Source organism: Diabrotica virgifera, chromosome 2 (assembly GCF_917563875.1).
Source record: "Diabrotica virgifera virgifera chromosome 2, PGI_DIABVI_V3a".
Taxonomy (NCBI): Eukaryota; Metazoa; Arthropoda; class Insecta; order Coleoptera; family Chrysomelidae; genus Diabrotica; species Diabrotica virgifera.
In genome coordinates, this window is record NC_065444.1 from 254,128,851 (window position 1) to 254,147,282 (window position 18,432).

The 18,432-nt window shown below is 35.7% G+C and overlaps 1 protein-coding gene across 1 annotated transcript in view; it reads left to right on the forward strand.

Annotated features, from left to right (window-relative positions):
- The first annotated feature begins 427 nt into the window (after positions 1–427).
- The window catches only part of LOC126880547 (neurocalcin homolog), a 52,124-nt gene continuing 34,119 nt past the window's right edge, over positions 428–18,432 (forward strand). The window contains exons 1-3 of the mRNA XM_050644478.1: positions 428–3,747; positions 15,266–15,393; positions 17,196–17,503. Coding sequence (XP_050500435.1) covers positions 15,324–15,393; positions 17,196–17,503 — 378 coding nt within the window. The 5' untranslated portion in view covers positions 428–3,747; positions 15,266–15,323. The remainder of the gene's footprint in view (positions 3,748–15,265; positions 15,394–17,195; positions 17,504–18,432) is intronic.

The following is an 18,432-nucleotide window of genomic DNA, read 5'->3' on the forward strand; positions in this document are numbered from 1 at the left end:
GCGTTACAACCCTTCGTGGGTTTTAGCCGACTCGCAACATGCCTCCACTCTTCTCTGTCTTGAGCAACCTCTATCCATTTCTCCACGCCCATAGCTTTCAGCTCTCCTGCTATATTTTCTCGCCATCGGAGTCGAAGGTGTTCGCGTGGTCTTCTTCCAGTTGGGATTTCCTCCTATACCAGCCTTACTGTTCTTTGGTCAGAATGACTTCTGAGGTGTCCTGCCCATTGGAGTCTTCTGGACTTTATTTCTTTTATGATGTTGGCGTCTGGGTAAAGTTCTTCGAGCTCTTTGTTAGTTGTTATCCTATATTGTCCTGCTGATTCATCAAGCACAGGCCCAAAGATCTTCATTTGGAAAAAATGGATTTTTCTACACGTAGTCTCTCCTCGTTTGCCTTTGTTATCGTCCACGTTGTGCTTCCCTACATCAAAACGGATCGTATGATTGTTTTATATACTTTGTACAATAAAACGAAGAAAATTCGAATATCTGGGTCACCTGATGAGAGGACGTAAATACGCATTACTTCAAAATATAATGCAAGGCAAAATAGAAGGAAAACGCAATCCAGGCCGTAGAAGAATGCCATGGTTGCGGAATTTGAGAGAGTGGTTTGGCTGCACCACTAATTAACTTTTTAAGTCAACTGTAAACAAGATCAGCATAGACTTGATGATTTCCAATCTCCGATAGGAGTGGCACAAGAAGAAGAAGATCTTTGTACGTCTTGTTAGTTTTGAAGGGCATAAAGGGCTTGTGATCTGTTATTGTCTTCTTTTATTGTTGTTCCAAGATTACGTCGTTCGATGACGATTCGTTGTTTAAAAATTAGTTTAACGCGTTTCAACGTGGTTGCACGTCGGCATTTGATGTCCCTTCCATGTGCCCGGAAGGGGTGCATGGGAGGGACATCAAAATGGCCATGCGAAAAGGGCTACCACGGAAGATAACGTGAAAAAAATCCACGATCTCGTATTGGTAAATCGCCGACTGAACGTACGCGAGGTAGCAGAGAGAATAAGCATCTCAAAATACTGTATGGGTGAAACAGAAAGCTGTCAGCGTGTCAGCTGTCACCGTGAGACCACTTCAGAGCAGGGTCACAGTATAAAGAGGGACAGTAGAACCACTCTCCGAAAAATTGGAAGTAAAATCTGCAGTCGCGCATGGAGACCGCGCAATGTTGGCAGTCGCTTTTGCCCCACTCTCGCATTGCTATTCGCATATAAACGTACGGCTTTTAACAGGGAAAACCCGCATCCACCACTACCACTGGTGAATTACCAATTACGTACTGCCGGTATTACTTCTTGAGATCAAAGCGCCGACAGAAGAGTGATTTTACTCTGGAACTCTATATACTGTGGCAGGGTCTTAGGCTATTCAAGCGTAATCCGAAGGAGGTTCTACGTTGTTTTATAACCGTCGACGAAACATGGATAAACTGGTACACACAGAGCCCAAGAAACAGTCGAAACAGTGAACGTCAATCCGCGAACGTGCTTGTGACTGTGCTATCGGCCGGAAAGGTGATATATGAAAGGTGTGATATGCATGGACTTTCTACGATAGAGTAAACCTGTCACAGGACTCTACTATACCGAATTATTGGGCCGATTCGACGCCGAATTGCAGAAAAAACGGCCCACTTTGATGAAGAAAAAGTGCTCTACCACCATGACAACGCACCAGCTCACACCTCCGCCGTTGCCATGGCCAAATTGGTCGAATTGGTCTACGAACTGCTTCCCATCCACCGTTATCTACAGATTTGACCCTGTACGACTTATATTTGTTTCCAAACTTGAAAAAGTCACTCGCCGAGCAGAAATTTAAGTCAAATGAGGATCATCGCCGCCATGGAAGCCAATTTCACATACCTCGAGAATACTTATTTTTCAGACATATTAAAGAAGTTGAAGCATGGCTGGATCAAATGTTCGAGCTAAAATAAGACTATGTTTAGAAATAAATCACCACTTTTCACAGAATCTTTGTTTTTCTTTTGTAGTTTCGTTAGTAACCAAGAAATTGAGATTCGTCGAGGTGTGCGTCAGGGTTGTGTGCTTTCTCCACTACTGTTCAATATATATAGCGAAACAATATGTCAGGAAGCGCTCCTAGAGCAAAACATTGGTATGAACAGTAACGGAGAGTTAATTAAGAATATACGACGATGACACGCTAATAGTAACAGATAACCTAGCAAATTTACAGTATTTTTTTTAAATAATAAACTCTTTATTACAGAGACAAAATAAAGAAGTACAAGTACCAAATATAACAATATAGGAAAAAAAAAGAAATCTCTGTAAAAGGGACAAGAGAACAACATAGCACAACACGAATGCTGTGCCTGCTGATCAAAGCTCTGGCCTTTTTTTAACAATTAAAGAACATTTTCTGCTGGCATATATAAATCAAATATATAACAGTTATATTACAGTAATTAAATTTAAATAATAGAAATAAAATAAAAAAGAAACAATACAGGTGATAGGACATGAAAAGTAATGTTTATAGGGTATTATGTGCTGACTCAAGAAGATGTAATTTCATTTTTCTTTTGAATGAGTTAATAGCTGGATATTTGCTGGAAAACATAAACACTGATACCAACAAGTATCAAAACAAAACAAAACTGAACATCAAAAAGTCTAAATTTATGATTGTAACAAAGAAGCTATACACCAATGTGAATTTTACCATAAATAATAAGCAAGTTGACAAGCAACAAGCAATATTTAGGTGTTTGGTTCACTGATACTTATGACCAGACAAGAGAAATTAAGAATCGAATAGAAATAGCGAGACAATCATTATTTATCAAAATGAAAAAGTTCCTAGACAGCCGGGACATAAATCTAAACTTAAGAACGAAAATGTTAAGGTGCTGTTTTCTCCGTTCTGCTGTACGGCGTGGAAGCTTGGACACTGAAAAAGATAGATATCAAAAATATTGAGGCATTTTAGATCTGGTGCTACAGGAGAATGTGGAAAATACCATGGACAGATAGTGACAAATCAAGATGTTTTGCTGAAGATGGGGAAGGAATGTGAAGTCATAAAAACAATACAAATGAGAAAACTCGAATATCTAGGCCACATAATGAGAGGGGAAAAGTACTCCCTGCTAAGGCTCATAATCCAAGGAAAAATCTCGGGAAAGAGAAATGTGTGACGGTTGCGAAATTTAAGGGAGTGGTACGGGTGCAGTTCAATACAATTGTTCAGAGCTGCAGCCAATAAGATTGCTGTGATGGTAGCCAACCACCGATAGGGGACGGTCCTGCAAGAAGAAGAAGAAGTAACGAAGGTATCGCTTAGGGGTATTTTAAATAAAAAAGAATTCGTGTGCCTCCTGTATGATATCTGATCTTTTACCCTGTATAATTGCATGCATCTCTTTAACACTTCCACCTTGAACGCAATGTCCAGCACAATTTGAGTCGGCGAAGTAGCTTTGAGTAGTCCCGACTTTTCTAACCGAAGTTTCTTTTCCAACGGCGCTTTTCGACCGTCGATTTTTTGCCATTTTCTCGCGTGATCTGCTCCAAATTATGTTCGCGGTTGGAAAAGCGCTCGGGAAATAATTTTCACGAGGTTAAACGTCATTTGGCGGATTTATTTTTGTTAGTTTTTCTTCTCCGAACGAATTGGTGGCCAGACACGGGTTTCGGGCTTCGTTGTAAAAAGTGCTGCGGTCGAGAAATGGTTAAATCTTTCGGGATTGAAACGTTCGCTGTAAGTATTCTCATAAAGTAATGCTGACACCTTCTAAAAGATAATTAAAACATTTTTTATACAGGCGGTACAAATTATTAGAGGCTCGTGGTATCTTGGATTTTTTTTAAGTTTTAAAACTTCAAAATGTATTCTATATTGTTTTCCAATTTATAGTTGTTCGGGAAATAAGTATATATTTATTTATTTATCTTTTGATTTCTCAATTTTTACTGTCCTGAGTAACTACAATAGCATAATAGTATCACCGCACATAACATTTAAGGACTTTCTTGCGCGAATGTGTATCGACAGGTTTCTGTTACATAAAACCGGTTTCCGGTTTATGAAAGTCTTCGGTTATCTCTTCATTAGAATCACAATTTACATTTAACCAGCTGCCAAGGTATCTTTCCAACTGCCATCCACTTTGTCTTTGAAATGATAATTTTAAGGCCTCTCCGATAAATTGCTTCACTAATACGGTTGTATCGTCAGCGTATCTGATAGTCTTGATTACTTCTCTGATAGTTTTTAAGTAGTAGTAGGATAATGGTCAAGTCCAGCTGCCCGCAGGCAATCAAACATTGTCAGATGTTGTACTCAGTCGAATGCCTTCTAGAAGTAGGTGAAAGAAACATAAACGTTCTTTCAGAACTCACAATTTTTTTAGAAGAGAAACATACAAAATAGTATCCCTTTAGTCTATCACTCTAGACTCTAGACCATTTCTAAATCCAAATAGCTTATTACCTCTTTAACTTTCACACAGAAGGAAATACTCTTCTTCTTAGAGTGCCTGTCCGTTCCGAACGTTGGCGATCATTCTGGATGTGATGATTGTGTTGGTTGTTATACGGAATAGTTGTGTTGAGGTCTTTCTATACCATGCTCTCAGGTTAGCAAGCCAGGATATTCTTCTTCGTCCTGGGTTCCTCTTTCCTTCATTTTTACCTTGCAAAATGCATTTTAGTAGCTCGTATCTGCCTTGATTTCTCATTAAATGTTCCAAGTACTGCAGCTTACGGCCCTTAACGATGTTGACCAAATCTGCGGTTGTGTTCATCCTCCGTAGCACTTCTTCATCGGTGACTTTGTTTGTCCATTATATCTTCAGGATTCTTCTGGACAACCGTAGCTCAAAAGCCTGAAGTTTTGATAGAATTTCCGCTTTCAATGTCCACGTTTCCACTTCGTATAGAAGCACTGAGTACACGTAACATTTCAGGAGCCTTATTTTGGTTTCTAGGATGAGGTCATGGCTCTTGAACACAGAGCTCATAGTCAAGAATGCACTTTTTACCTTTCCGATGCGACATCAAATCCCTTGGGTATTGTCCCACGACTCATTGATTATAGTTCCCAAGTAGTTGTATTGTGAGACACGTTCAATTATCATTTGGTTCACATACAGATTTGCTCCAGTTATGTTTCCCTTGCTGATGATCATTAGCTTTGTTTTGCTGGTGTTTATATCCAGTCCATATGTTCTACTTGTTTCCGTTATTTTGTTAATTAAACAATACTCGGTTTTGTATAATTTTTCGTTAAAAGTATCTAAAGTGTGTGGCTGATTAAACTGATTAGTCTGGGTTGAAACGTGGCTTTGGGATTATAGCAAGGCAGTCTGCTAGCTCTAGAGCCTGCAGTATACAACCGCCTATTATCACCACTGGTTTTACCCAAGGTACTCACTTTATTCAGACTAAGTCGATCTGGGGCCTGTAAATATTTAAAAAGATCTATATGTTCTGTGTGAAAGTCAGACATCCTACTACCTGAGCTATCCGGCCCAACTAATTAATTGAAGTTGTTAATAATGATTGAATTTGTGTTGTGTTCCTTTGTAACATGTCTTTAGCTATTCCTAACAAACTTATTATTTCAATGCACTTACTGCAAAAATGACACACTTGACTGTTTAATTCACGCACAACTGTAGTACAATGATAAAAATGTCAGTGGAAAGCACAAAAAATAATTCGTATGGTCTATCAACTCGCTAGACATTAAGAATAGATGGAGTTGCATAACTTTTACAAATTACTTTTGACTCACATATTTTCATAACTTTAAACCAATTGAAATGTGACAAAAAGTCGATCACACGTGATAGATTTCCCACAAACTAGGTGGGTATTTAGTGATGATTGTAGAGGAGTGGAAATTTTTCGATGACAGTGCTTAGCTATACATATACTTAAAATAGGGTAATAGAAAGTAACAAAGATATGAGCAAACCCAGTTCTTCTTATTTTTTTAGTGCGGGCTTCATTCGTAAAAAAAGGTTCCCTATACCTCTGAGAAAGTGTGAGGGCGTGCTGAGAGAAATCTGGCAACACTGCCGTACACATCAACTCTCCCTCTCTCTTACCCCACCAGTTTCGCCACGCTGCATTGCTCAGTGTCGGCCCAGTAGCTTTCGAAGATGGATGTCTCGGTCGCTGTTGCCGTCATCAATGTGAAATTCGTGCTGTGAAACGTTTTTTAAATGCAAAATGGATTTCACTTATTGTCATTCATCGTCATGTAATCAAAGATTATGGGTAAAAGTGTATATCTGTTCAACATGTTCGCAAGTGGTGTAGAGAATTCAGTGAAGATCAGAGTGGAAGGCCTTTAGATTCATCGTGAATTTCCGTAGGCTTTCACTGAATGCTCTACACCATTTGCCAACATGTTGAACAGATATGCACTTTTACCCATAAAATTCGATTAACTGAAGATGAATGTCAATAGGTGAAATTCGCTTTGCATTTAAAAACGTATCACTTTTATTAGCATGTATTTCACATTGGCAGTGACAGCGATCGGGAGCTCCATCTTCGAAGGCTGCTAAGCCGACACTGAACAATGCAGCCAGGCGAAAGTGGTGGGGTAAGAGACAGGAAAAGTTGATGTGTAATGCGTGTTGCTAGATTTCTCCCAGTACGTCGCACTCTTTCTCAGCAGCATAGGGAACCTTTTTCTACGGATCACTCTCGTACATGTATATGTCGTAAGCATTCTCGTAAGCAATTTTTCAGTTACATTTGGTACCCAAAATCTGTCTACTACTTTCTGTACTTTCATGTATCAGGGAACATTACTATAAGCAGCTTTCCGGAGCAACTTTGCCAATCGGGCCAATCGAGTTGTTAATAAACTGAATGCAAAGCTTACACATTTTAAATATCTTCAATATTAGTCTTTGATAGCAAGTTAAATACATAAATTAAAGCTTTTATTTATTAAGTGGGTATGATCCTCCCTGAAACAGCTAGTCACCTTCTGTTTTCTAAATTACTCTGCGATTCAAAAACATATTCCTTTATGCATCACTTTACGATTCTACAAGCAAAAAAGAAACAAAAAATAAAAGTTGTCAAAACAGCTTTTTTCGAAGTCGGTGAACGTTGTAACTCCAAAACTACTTGACCGTTTTACTTGAATTTTTGCATATGTTTTTTTTTGGCATTTCATGAGGTAACGCTGTCGAGATATTTTTTGTTTTATGCTTATTTTTTGTTTAACAATAATAAATATGTTGATTGTCACCTATTTTTTACAACATATATCATTATTTTGACTTCTGAGTGCCACCAAAAACTCAAAAATCGTTAATACTAAAATAGAGCATTACCTCAATAAACTGATAAGCTAATAAAATCTTCATTAATTTTTTGTTTCACATGATCCAATGAGGAGTTATGATGTCCACCGCAAAATCCATTTTTTTTTTGGAGATGTCTACAAAAACTTGCCCACTGTTGGCTTATTTTTCAATATTTTGCCTTGAAATTTTTTTGGATAGTCTTTGAATTGTGCTGAATATAAATATATATATTTAATTTAAAAATAAAATAATTCTACCATAGTTTAAAAAAATCTTAACATCGAAGTAAAAACTTCTGTTGTAATTGGTATAAGTATTTAATTAAAAATCCAAATAATTTTCCAAACCAACGTTTTAGGACATGCCAGTCCATCTTCAGTGAATTTTGAAGTACTTGTACTAATAACCGCATAACCAAACCCTACTTAGGTTTCAATTGTTGATTACATACTTAAAAGTATTAAATTAAACAATTTGAAGTCTATGAAAATAGATAAATCTATCCGGGAACTGCATCTGTCTCTACTCGAAAAGGCAATCACATCTGTATTGGACTGCAATAGCCTGCCTGCCAACAGTTGGCAACCTTAGTTCTGTAAAATGAATATTAGATATTGCCTCTTCTTGAAGAATGTGTAAATTTTGCATCACTTTGTTGGCAACCGATCCCGTCTCAAGTTTCACTTTCACTTCTACGTGTATTCATGATCATGACTTTACGCGTATTTTTCTACTTGCACATATTGTACGATACTCTTAATGTAATGTTTACTCTAGCTGTTAAACAAATAGAATCTAAGAATAAGAATAATTGTAAAGGACACAGGACGTACTGTACATGAAAGCGCCCTTGGTTCTAAATAGCAACTAATAGTCTATTTACTCACGGTTTTTGATCAAAATTTTAAAGATCAGCTTGGATTGGCATGAAATTTGGCACACACGTAGCTAACATGTCAAAGAAAAAAAGTGATATTATGACGATGTGTGCTTTTGCCCTGGAAGTGAGTCTCACCCCCTTTTGGGGGTGAAAAATATACGTTCAAAATAAGTCCGGAAATGGTTAAACTGACTAATTCTAAGCAACTTGTGTTCTATTGATTTTTGTCACTAAGTCAATACTTTTCGAGTTATTTGCTAGTGAATATGTTCATTTTTCAACAAAAATACCACGGTTGCGAAAATGCCAACGAAAATATCGTATTAATTTAATGACCTTTCTCATATTCGAGATAATTGGAAGCTGCAAAGGGACAAATGGCTGAACATGTGCATAAAGTAGTAGAAGATGCGATAAATTATATTAAGATCGTATAAATAGAAATACTCGTATCGTTATGTTACAAAGTTGTAACACTAACTTTTTGACTTATTTGCGAAAAACCGTCCAAAAACGTGTTTTTTGAAAAATACCATATTCACTCACAAATAACTCCAAAAGTATTACCTCGGTGGAAACACCCCATAGATACACAACAAAAGTTGCTTAGAAGTAGTTAATTTATTCATTTCCGGACTTATTTTGAACGTATGTTTTTTCACCCCCCGAGAAGAGGTGATACTCACCCCCAGGGCAATAGCACACATCGGCACAATATCACTTTTTTTTCCTTTGGCATGTTAGTTATGCGTATTCCAAATTTCCTGTTAATCCAAGCGCTTCTTTAAAATTCAGAGGTTTTGTAATATTTTACCGTGAGTAAATGGACTATCTAAAAAGCAACTAATTGCGTCGCTAGCGAAAACCTTTGAAAATTCAAATTTAAGGGGATAACTGTGCATAATTACAAGGCAGGGCTGGGTAGGCGAACAGTGTATATATAAAGGTTCTTTAGTGTGTATCGCAGCTTAGCGACTGTCAAGAGTGGCAGCAGTTTTAATTAGTTATAAAAGTTGGTTCGGTCACAAAAATATGCTAGATGCAAATGAGAATCCTATTCGGTTTTGTTTTGATGTTATTGCTGTCAGCTCCTAAACAAACAACCTTCCATACAAAAAGTTACTCGTAGTAATGATGACGGTTAGTTCTTTCAGAACAACAGAATCAGTAAAATACAGGTTAAAATAAAATAAATGTATTCTTGTTATTCATATACAAAGTAAAATTAAATGGATAAAATAAAACAATGTCCCGTCTTCGCTCCGCTCCCGAAGAATGCTTCCTTGGTGGACGTCTGCAAAAGAAAAAGAAAATTGTATTTACTACTATTAAAATAAAATGCAATTAATGTAATACAAGAAGCAATTACGCACAGACCCACATCTCATTTTACTTCAATCCAGTGTAAGCGCACATACTCTCACAATCAAAATATCAATAACTATACAGACACCCATACAACTCAGGATCGGAGATGGCAGCAACCGTTCGCTACACGGTTCACGGATTTCGTTTAGTTACCAACGAAGCGTCTCTTCACTACAGAGTTCCTTCGCCCAGATTGGCTTACCAGTTCAGGACACTAGTTGGCCAGGCTAGAGTCTAGTGGGAGTGTGTTGGAATTAATACGCGCTCGGTTCCTTGCCGGTGGTGCGTTGAGAGGCCCATCGTTACATAATATATAAAGTGACTCGTACGAGCTCAAATGGACAGTTATTAGCTAGTTGGGTGAAACATGCATTTGTTTTTAATTTAAATTTTCCTTAATTTGACTAAAAAGTTTGCCCCGACTTTTCTTAGTGTCACGTTTTTACTTAATTTTTGAATGACTTTAAACATATTTAGTTTTTATTTTAATTTTCTTACACTTTTTTTTTAACTTATTTATACTAAACTATTAACACTAAAACATAGATTATATGATACATTTATTAAATTCCAGACTTAATCGCGTACAATCAATTCCGAATTATTATTCAAAACTTTTCGATACCATTTTTTTAAACTCATACTGAATGGACGATTTACAATGAATGGAATGATTTACAATGATTCTACTTATGCCGACTCTGTCTTTGTACAAAGATCAAGTAATCCCTACAGACTACGCGGTGTCACTCGATCATTCTATGCACTTTGGTAGTGGATAGACTGGCCAGGACCGGTTCGCGTGCGGTTGGAAATCGTAACATTAGCTAACAGGATTCGTTTCCTAAGGTTATCTAAAAGCAGATTCAAATTTAAGTATACGCACAACCATGAGTAATTTGTTATACGCAGTTACAAGACCTTTATAAGTACTGTTTGCTTAATATTTGTGTTTTGGTAGGTTTAAAATAATATATTTTCTATGTACATTGGTTTTAATAACTATTCAAGGTCTATTTTAAGGTTTGTCAGGTGCATTTTGATTATTTTTGAGGTTTTATTTTTCTCCTTTGTACCTGCAGCTTTAGCTATTTTATATAGGCTAATGATCTTCACCAAGCCTTGAAAGGAGATTGGTATGTATTGTTGCTGATACTGAATATGCATATGTGTGTGGAAGGCCAAATTTGAATTAAATGTCAGAAGTGCCATCTAGACGAACGTATAAAAACTAACCCATAAAACTACCAAGGGAAGTGAGACAAGGAGACATTATCTCGCCCAAATTATTTAGATACGATGCTGGTGGACTATCTACAGAGCATTGACTAGACCCGTAGTAACCTATGGTTGTGAAACCCGGGTAATGACGAAAAAGATGAAGCCCAACTCAGGACATTCGAGAGAAAATTACTGAGAAAAGTACATGGTCCAGTGGAAGAGGAAGACTGTAGATGGAGAATTAGGTGAAACAACGAGGTTAATGAATTGAATGAAGGTTGTGATATTCTAAGATTTGTGAAAAGTCAAAGAAAGTCATGGCTGGGATATGTCCAGAGACAAGATGGTGCTAAAACAACACAAAATATTACAATGGAAGCTGTTCAATCTCAAATTAATCCCTTAATTTGTAATCTCACATTATTCTTTACTTCTTAAACTTTTATAGTTTCACCGTGTATAATTGAAACATTGGGAAAATATATCGAGTAATATTTTAATTATTAGAGTCCAGTGAACCTTTTGCAACCTAAATAAATTGCCAAATCGTGTTATTTCCAATTGTACTTCCTAGTACATGTTGCAATAGTTTCCTTAATTAAACTGTAGTTGTAAGCTTTCAAAAGATTTCAAAGTTCGTTGCTGTTGTCATGCAACTTATTGATGAATTGTATATTTTGACGAGATTATAAATTAGCCAAAGGGACTATTTTGGGTCGCAGTCTATTATAGAAAGTTACCTGAACAACATCTGCAGTGTAATACTCAGTAGCTGTCAATAAAACCATATTTTTACTCCATAGTTCCAATATTTATTTACCATCGTCGATCGAGAAGAAGCGGACAAAGGGGCATTACAAAACAATTCGATCCTGATATTTACATCGAATTATCCATTTGGTCCTTCGAGCCGGATCTTCTAGATCGACGATGGTAAATAAATGTAGGAAGTATGGACTAAAAGTATGGTTTTATTGGCAGCTACTGAGTATTACACTATAGATGTTGTTCATGTAACTTTCTATAATAGACTGCGACCCAAAATAGTCCCTTTGGCTAATTTATAATCTCGTCAAAATATACAATTCATCAATAATTTCGATAGCAAAGCGAAAATGGGAAGCTCTAGAACGAGATGGTTGGATGACGTGGAAGACGATCTGAAAACTATAAACATAAGACAATGGAGAAGAAGGGCACAAGAGAGATCTGAATGGAAGGGCATAGCCAGACAGGCAAATAACCATCCAGGATTATGATGCCGAAAGAAGAAGAAGATAACTGGTGACTGCGGAGAATTCTAGAGATGATTCACAGGCAGATGTCAAAAGAGATGGGTAGACGACATAAGAACAGTGTCAGACAAACAATGGATGAAATCAGCTCGGGACAAAGAAAGGTAAAGGCAAATTGGTAGAAATCTATATCCTGTACAACACAAAAAGGCTACAATATTAAGCACCATATGCAAAACAGTTGAAAGTAATAAATACTGCTCAAAGGATCATTAAAGTCAATCATTAACCAAGAAAATATGATAAAAAAACAAAGCTAAACATTTATTATAATTTTCTTGTATCATATATGTACTCAGTTCAATCGCAGATCAGAAAAGAAACTGCTGGCAACAAAATGGAATTTTTAAAAGATCAGTATCAAAATCAGCACAGCGAAAACACGCAGGTATCAGCTCACTCATTGTAGGCTTCCTTACTGGACATGTACCAATTAAGGGAGACCTGAATACTGAAGCATTTGTATTTTACCAAAACCAATGTCTGGTAAAATATATTGTTTTAATCTTACCTGTAGGCAAACTTAAAAAAAAATCAAAAGATTCGTTCGTCGTTTCATAATTTTTTCTATTGTAATCTGCTACTTATGTAAATCATTTCTTGGACGTTAGTCGAAAATACATATATGTAACTTAAACGTTTTTTGTTAATATAATAAAAATCAAATTGTACAAAAAATTTAATTTTCTTACAGATACTTTCAATATTATCAAGGGTTAATACACGTTGTAGTCAAGGCGAATTCACAAACAGCCATTATATGTTTAAATATTTGATGATCTATTTTATTCTTTTATAAGTTCGATCAAGGTTCTTATAATAATTTAAAAACCAATAAATAAGGTCTGATGTTAAACAGCATCAGAAGTGATGAAATCTTGAATATATTCTTTTCAGAGCTCATCAATGTTCTGCACCCAATCTTCAATTATTATTATGAACTATTTTGTTTGTTGCCTCTATAAACATTCCATAATCCAAATCCATCATATCAGTTGCTTTCATTCGTTTATCATTAGAAAATCAAATCAAACGATTTTAAATATTCGGTCTCATTCCAAATAAAACACTTCACCTTCATCCCCATATAAGATTTTTGGTCCTTCATCGACAATCATTTATAAATAAACAAATCTATGGTCAATTTGATAGTACAAAGATGAATACTTAAATAAGGCATATAGGAACAAAACAATCAACAATAAATTGTCACTTGTCACAATAAATTTATGGGTATTATATGACTTCTTCATAGGGAGAAGAAAGCCAAGGTGCAATATGTGAAGTTTTCACACTGAGAATGAGAATATAAGTTTGCTTGTAGAAAAGAACCTTTGATATTATCGAATATAAATCATATAAAAACAGTTGGTGGATACACTTTGGCCAGACAAGAAACTTTAACCCTTAAAATAATTAAAAAATACATAAGGTTGCGAGCTTTTTTGCACCTTTCCGGTAGAGAATTGAATTTTTTAATAAGTATTATTGAATGTTGATATGTTCTATATTTTTGTGATACGAGAATATTTTTTCAAAGGCTTTTGATCAAATCTAATGACAAAAATCGAATGTAATTGTAGTGTTTAAGAGGCCCGAAGCAGTTTTTAGGGTAAAAATATTATAATTAACACATATTGATGGCAGATATCTTTGGATTTTTATCACTAAATATTATGACAATTAAATGATATACATATTTAACTCTGTAGTTTATTTTTTCAATTATATTTGTTGCTATTTATGAACGACAATGCTCTATTCCAAATTATGCTTAGTATTACTCACAATTATAATACAGGTACAAAAAATTAAAAAACAATGTTGATTTTAAACTTTTAACCCTCTGGATGTCATCACCTGAGTCGCTTAAGGCTTCTTTGCTGATGTTTCTATATCTAAGATTAGAACTAATGAAAAATCTTTGTTTAGAGCGTTGTTGGTCAAATATAACAACACTTCGTATCCGGCTCGAAGGACCAATGACAAATGGCGACGCTTAAAATGTCTGTCGGAGAATGGGGAAGAAGAATGCTGGGAAATCGCAGATATATATATATAAATATTTATTTGTAATTGGCGACTTCTACAATATTATTATTCTTTCAACAAAGTAGTGAAGCTTCTTGGTCAATACATATATCAGTTTTTGAATTATTGTTAGTCGTCATCAGATACCAATAAAAATTTATATCTATGTGTTTTTTCTACAATTTTGTTTTTAATATTATTTTTAACTTTTACTATTTTTAATAAAATTTTACATTACTTTTGGCTCGTAACTTTTTCCTCATTTTTATTTTTCCCTTTTGGGCATGAATCTATTTATTAGGTATACTCGTAGTTCTGATACATTTCACTTTTCAAGAATTCTGCATTTTTCACATAGATTATACTCATAATATGGTAGATGGTTATGGAACCTATTAAAGGCATGGACTCCCTCGAACCCTTCTGGGTATAGCTCATTCAATTGCCACTTTTGTGACATTCTTTCCATGTGCGGTGTTTTTGTAACTGGGCTCTCTGCATCTCTTGTAGTAGACAGATTCCATGTGCATCCTTTCCTATATGCCACTATCGTGGTTCTTTGACGGCTTCGTTCCCAAATATGTCCGATATTTACAGCAATTTGTAGAGTTCTGGGGTCTTCTTCATAAGGCAGTGAATAAAAGTTTTTTGTTTAAATGTGTCCTGTATTCTGTAGCTCCTCAGTTAGTCTTCTTCAATGATCGTTGTTTTGATGTTTTTCCATGTGCTATCTTTCTTACCTTGACTTTGTTGATCTACAGCAAAGGTAAAACTCGTAAGAGCATCCTAGTCATTGCATTGTTCGTGCTTATACGCCACAATTCTTCTTCGTGAGTTTGAATCCAAATTTTCCTCTTTGATCAGTGTTATTTCTGTGTAGGGTATTTCTTAACATGATATGCTTGATCTCCGGTAGGAAGTCAAGCAAAGTCCTCTTCTTCTAGCAATAGTCAAAATATATCAACGTCTTCATAGCAATTTTTAGTCTTTGTGAATAATATGACTGGGGTCTGCTACATCCTATCTAAATTTTTTCTAAACGTATCATCGAGCCAGAACTTTTTTTTGAAGAAGTTTTTTTATTGTGACAATGTTTAGTGTGTTTTTTTTTGTAATTTTTATACTAATATTTACTTGTATTGATTTTAGGGAACCCGCAGGAATTTAAATTGGGGTTTAAGGGTTGGTAGATAGAACTAAATTAGTTATGGGGAAACAGAATAGTAAACTTAAACCTGAAGTACTTGAAGATCTCAAACAAAATACGGAGTTCTCAGGTGAGTTTTGTTAATGTATTTAGTTTGAATCTACATAATTTTAATCTATAGAGTTTTTCTATCACCTATGTGGTAGGGGAGCCCAAGCGGGGATTTTTGCAGTTACTTGAGCGCGTCAGATTATCATAATGGGGGGAAACCTGGTACCCTGCCGAAGTACCTATATCATATATTGGCTCTTAACACAGGGGAGTTCGTTAAGGGGGGCCCGAAAAAAAAATCTATCCAAAAACTCCAAATTGTCAGATTAAGATAAGGTAAGTTAAGTACATACAAAAGAGTGTATATTTCAAAAATCTGACGATTTGAGCCGGGCGTAAGGAAATGGGTGAGTCCCAAAGTTTCACAAGAAAAAAGCGAATATTTCGCGAAATGAACGACAGATCGAAAAACTAAAAAATATGTGCTCAATATTTTTTAAAAATCTGTCGAATGATACCAAACACGACTTCCCACGGAGAGGGGTGGGGGGTGAATTTAATATTTTAAATACGAATCCCGCGATATTTCGCGAAATGAACATCAGATCGAAAAACTGTAAAAGCACTTATTCAATATTTTTGAAAAATCAATCGAATGGCATCAAACACGACCCCCCACGGAAGTGGGGTGGGGGGTTACTTTAAAATCTTAAATAAGAGGCCCCATTTTTTATTGCATATTTGGATTCCTTACGTAAAAATAAGTAACTTTTATTCGAAACAATTTTTCGAATTATGGATAAATGGCGTTATAATCGGAAAAAACGATTGTTTTTTCTCTTGTGATCTTGTAAAATGGAAAACTTGTTTTGGTTTTAGGACCTACTCTTCACAACCCAATAGGTCCCCATCGCGCTCGAGTGACTGCACATTTAGCATACTTTGCTCCCCTACAAATGGTTTGTGGCAGTCAAATACAAATATCACATTTTTTATCTATTTACCTACAGCTCTACGAAGATCGGTTTACCACATTAAAAGATGGTTGTGAGGGATTTTCTGGGGTATTTTGCCTCTGGCGTATTTCTTTTGTGTTCAGCAGTACTCAACCAGTATTATCGAACTCCATTTTTCTTGATATCGTCTTTCCATACTTAAATATCTTAATATAATCGTTCTTCATGGTTATCACTAACATTTCCAGAGTTTTAACGGAAAAGTGCCAAGTGGGAATCAAGGAAATGGATTTTAAGAGATATGTTGCAGACCAAATCACTGTAGGCTTTCAGTGGATTGTTGACATAGTCCTTGTAGCTGTCGTCTTTATAGTTTCCCAATGAGTGTTTGACCACATTTTTGTAACAGGTTCATGTTCTATTTTTTTTCTGAATCATTAAGTCTGCTTTCGAAATTGTTGTCTTTTATTAAATATCTTATTTGTAGACCTGCAAAGATGCCCTCTTTCATTTCATGCTAAAGTAACATATTTTTATACTAAATTAGACGAGGCTCAGTGGCTACCTTAAAACTAGGATCTTGCATATCATATTTTTCTTCTTGATCTGGGTTTTCTGTATGAGATTGTTGGAAATGTTGATTCAAATCTAAACACACATTAATTTTCTTCTCTGCCACAAACGTAACAACACTTTTTGAAACATTCTTAAGTTTTTCGACTCGTAGAAATAAGTATTTACTTCCATGGGTTATCATAATTAGTATCTTTTTGAAGTTGCGAATGAAGCCTGATAAATTCCGATTTGTGTTATCAGATCATAAACATTGCAACAATTGAAATATCACTGTAAAACATGTAAAAACAATTGTTTCGTGCTTAGTATACTAATATTTCCGCTTATATCTATATGAATTGTATTCCAGATGCCGAGATCCAAGAGTGGTACAAGGGATTCCTAAAAGACTGTCCGAGCGGTCATCTCTCCGTCGACGAATTCAAAAAGATCTACGGCAACTTCTTCCCGTACGGCGACGCCTCCAAATTCGCCGAGCACGTTTTCCGCACATTCGATGCCAACGGGGATGGCACCATCGATTTCCGGGAGTTTCTTTGCGCTCTCTCTGTAACCTCCAGGGGTAAACTCGAGCAGAAATTGAAGTGGGCCTTCTCCATGTACGACCTCGACGGCAACGGCTACATCTCCAGACAGGAGATGTTGGAAATTGTTACGGTGAGTTGAATGACACTTGACATGTGTATCAACATTTATACGTGTTCGTTTTTTTCCTCATAGTGGAGTCAATGTTGTTTTTACTTCGGAAAAAGTCGAACAAGATGGAACTTTTCATAAAATCTTTAAGACATGTATATATAATAAGCAACATATCAAAAAGTTCTATTCCAAAAGTGGTCGTTGGTAATAAAGTAATCTTTCATTCGGCGTTTAAATTTTTCAAAAATACTTATTATTACATAGTTTTTCAAGATTAAAAAAATGAATACATTTAAATAGCATTGGACCAAGATTTTGCGTTTACCCCCTTAATTAATAACTTTATCATTACTGTATACCAGCATCTGTTATTACTTCATAATTTTCAAATCAAATTTTTCCGAAAACGGCATACCGTATCGAGTTTTACCAAGAGTACCTTTTTGGGCACCATAGTATTTGCGGACAGCCTAGAAGACCTAGAAGTACTCATGAACAAAATCACTTATTACAGTCAACAATATGGACTCAATATAAACGTAAAGATGACAAAGCTTATGATTATGAAACGAAAAAAGCGGCGATGGACTACCCCAGCTAATTGAAATAATAGTCGAAAATATTACCTCAATCATCAAAGATAGCCATCGTTCTCACCCTTAGCTTAGCTCAGTCTCTCAAGGTGTGTTTTCGTCTTGTCCTAATCTTAGAAATGAACTATGAAAGTTTGGAATGAAAGCAAACAAAACAATATTTTTAACTAATCATGTTTATTTTTCATAAAAATATAATAAAAATATGACTTGTAAAATGCATTAACAAATATATTCAAATTTTTGCCAAAAACTAACAATTCTGGATTATACTTATAGACCAATCAAGTTAGTAAAAAATAAGCCGTTTTTCGACATAATTGAAAAGACGAGGTTTGACAGTTGAAATGTGTA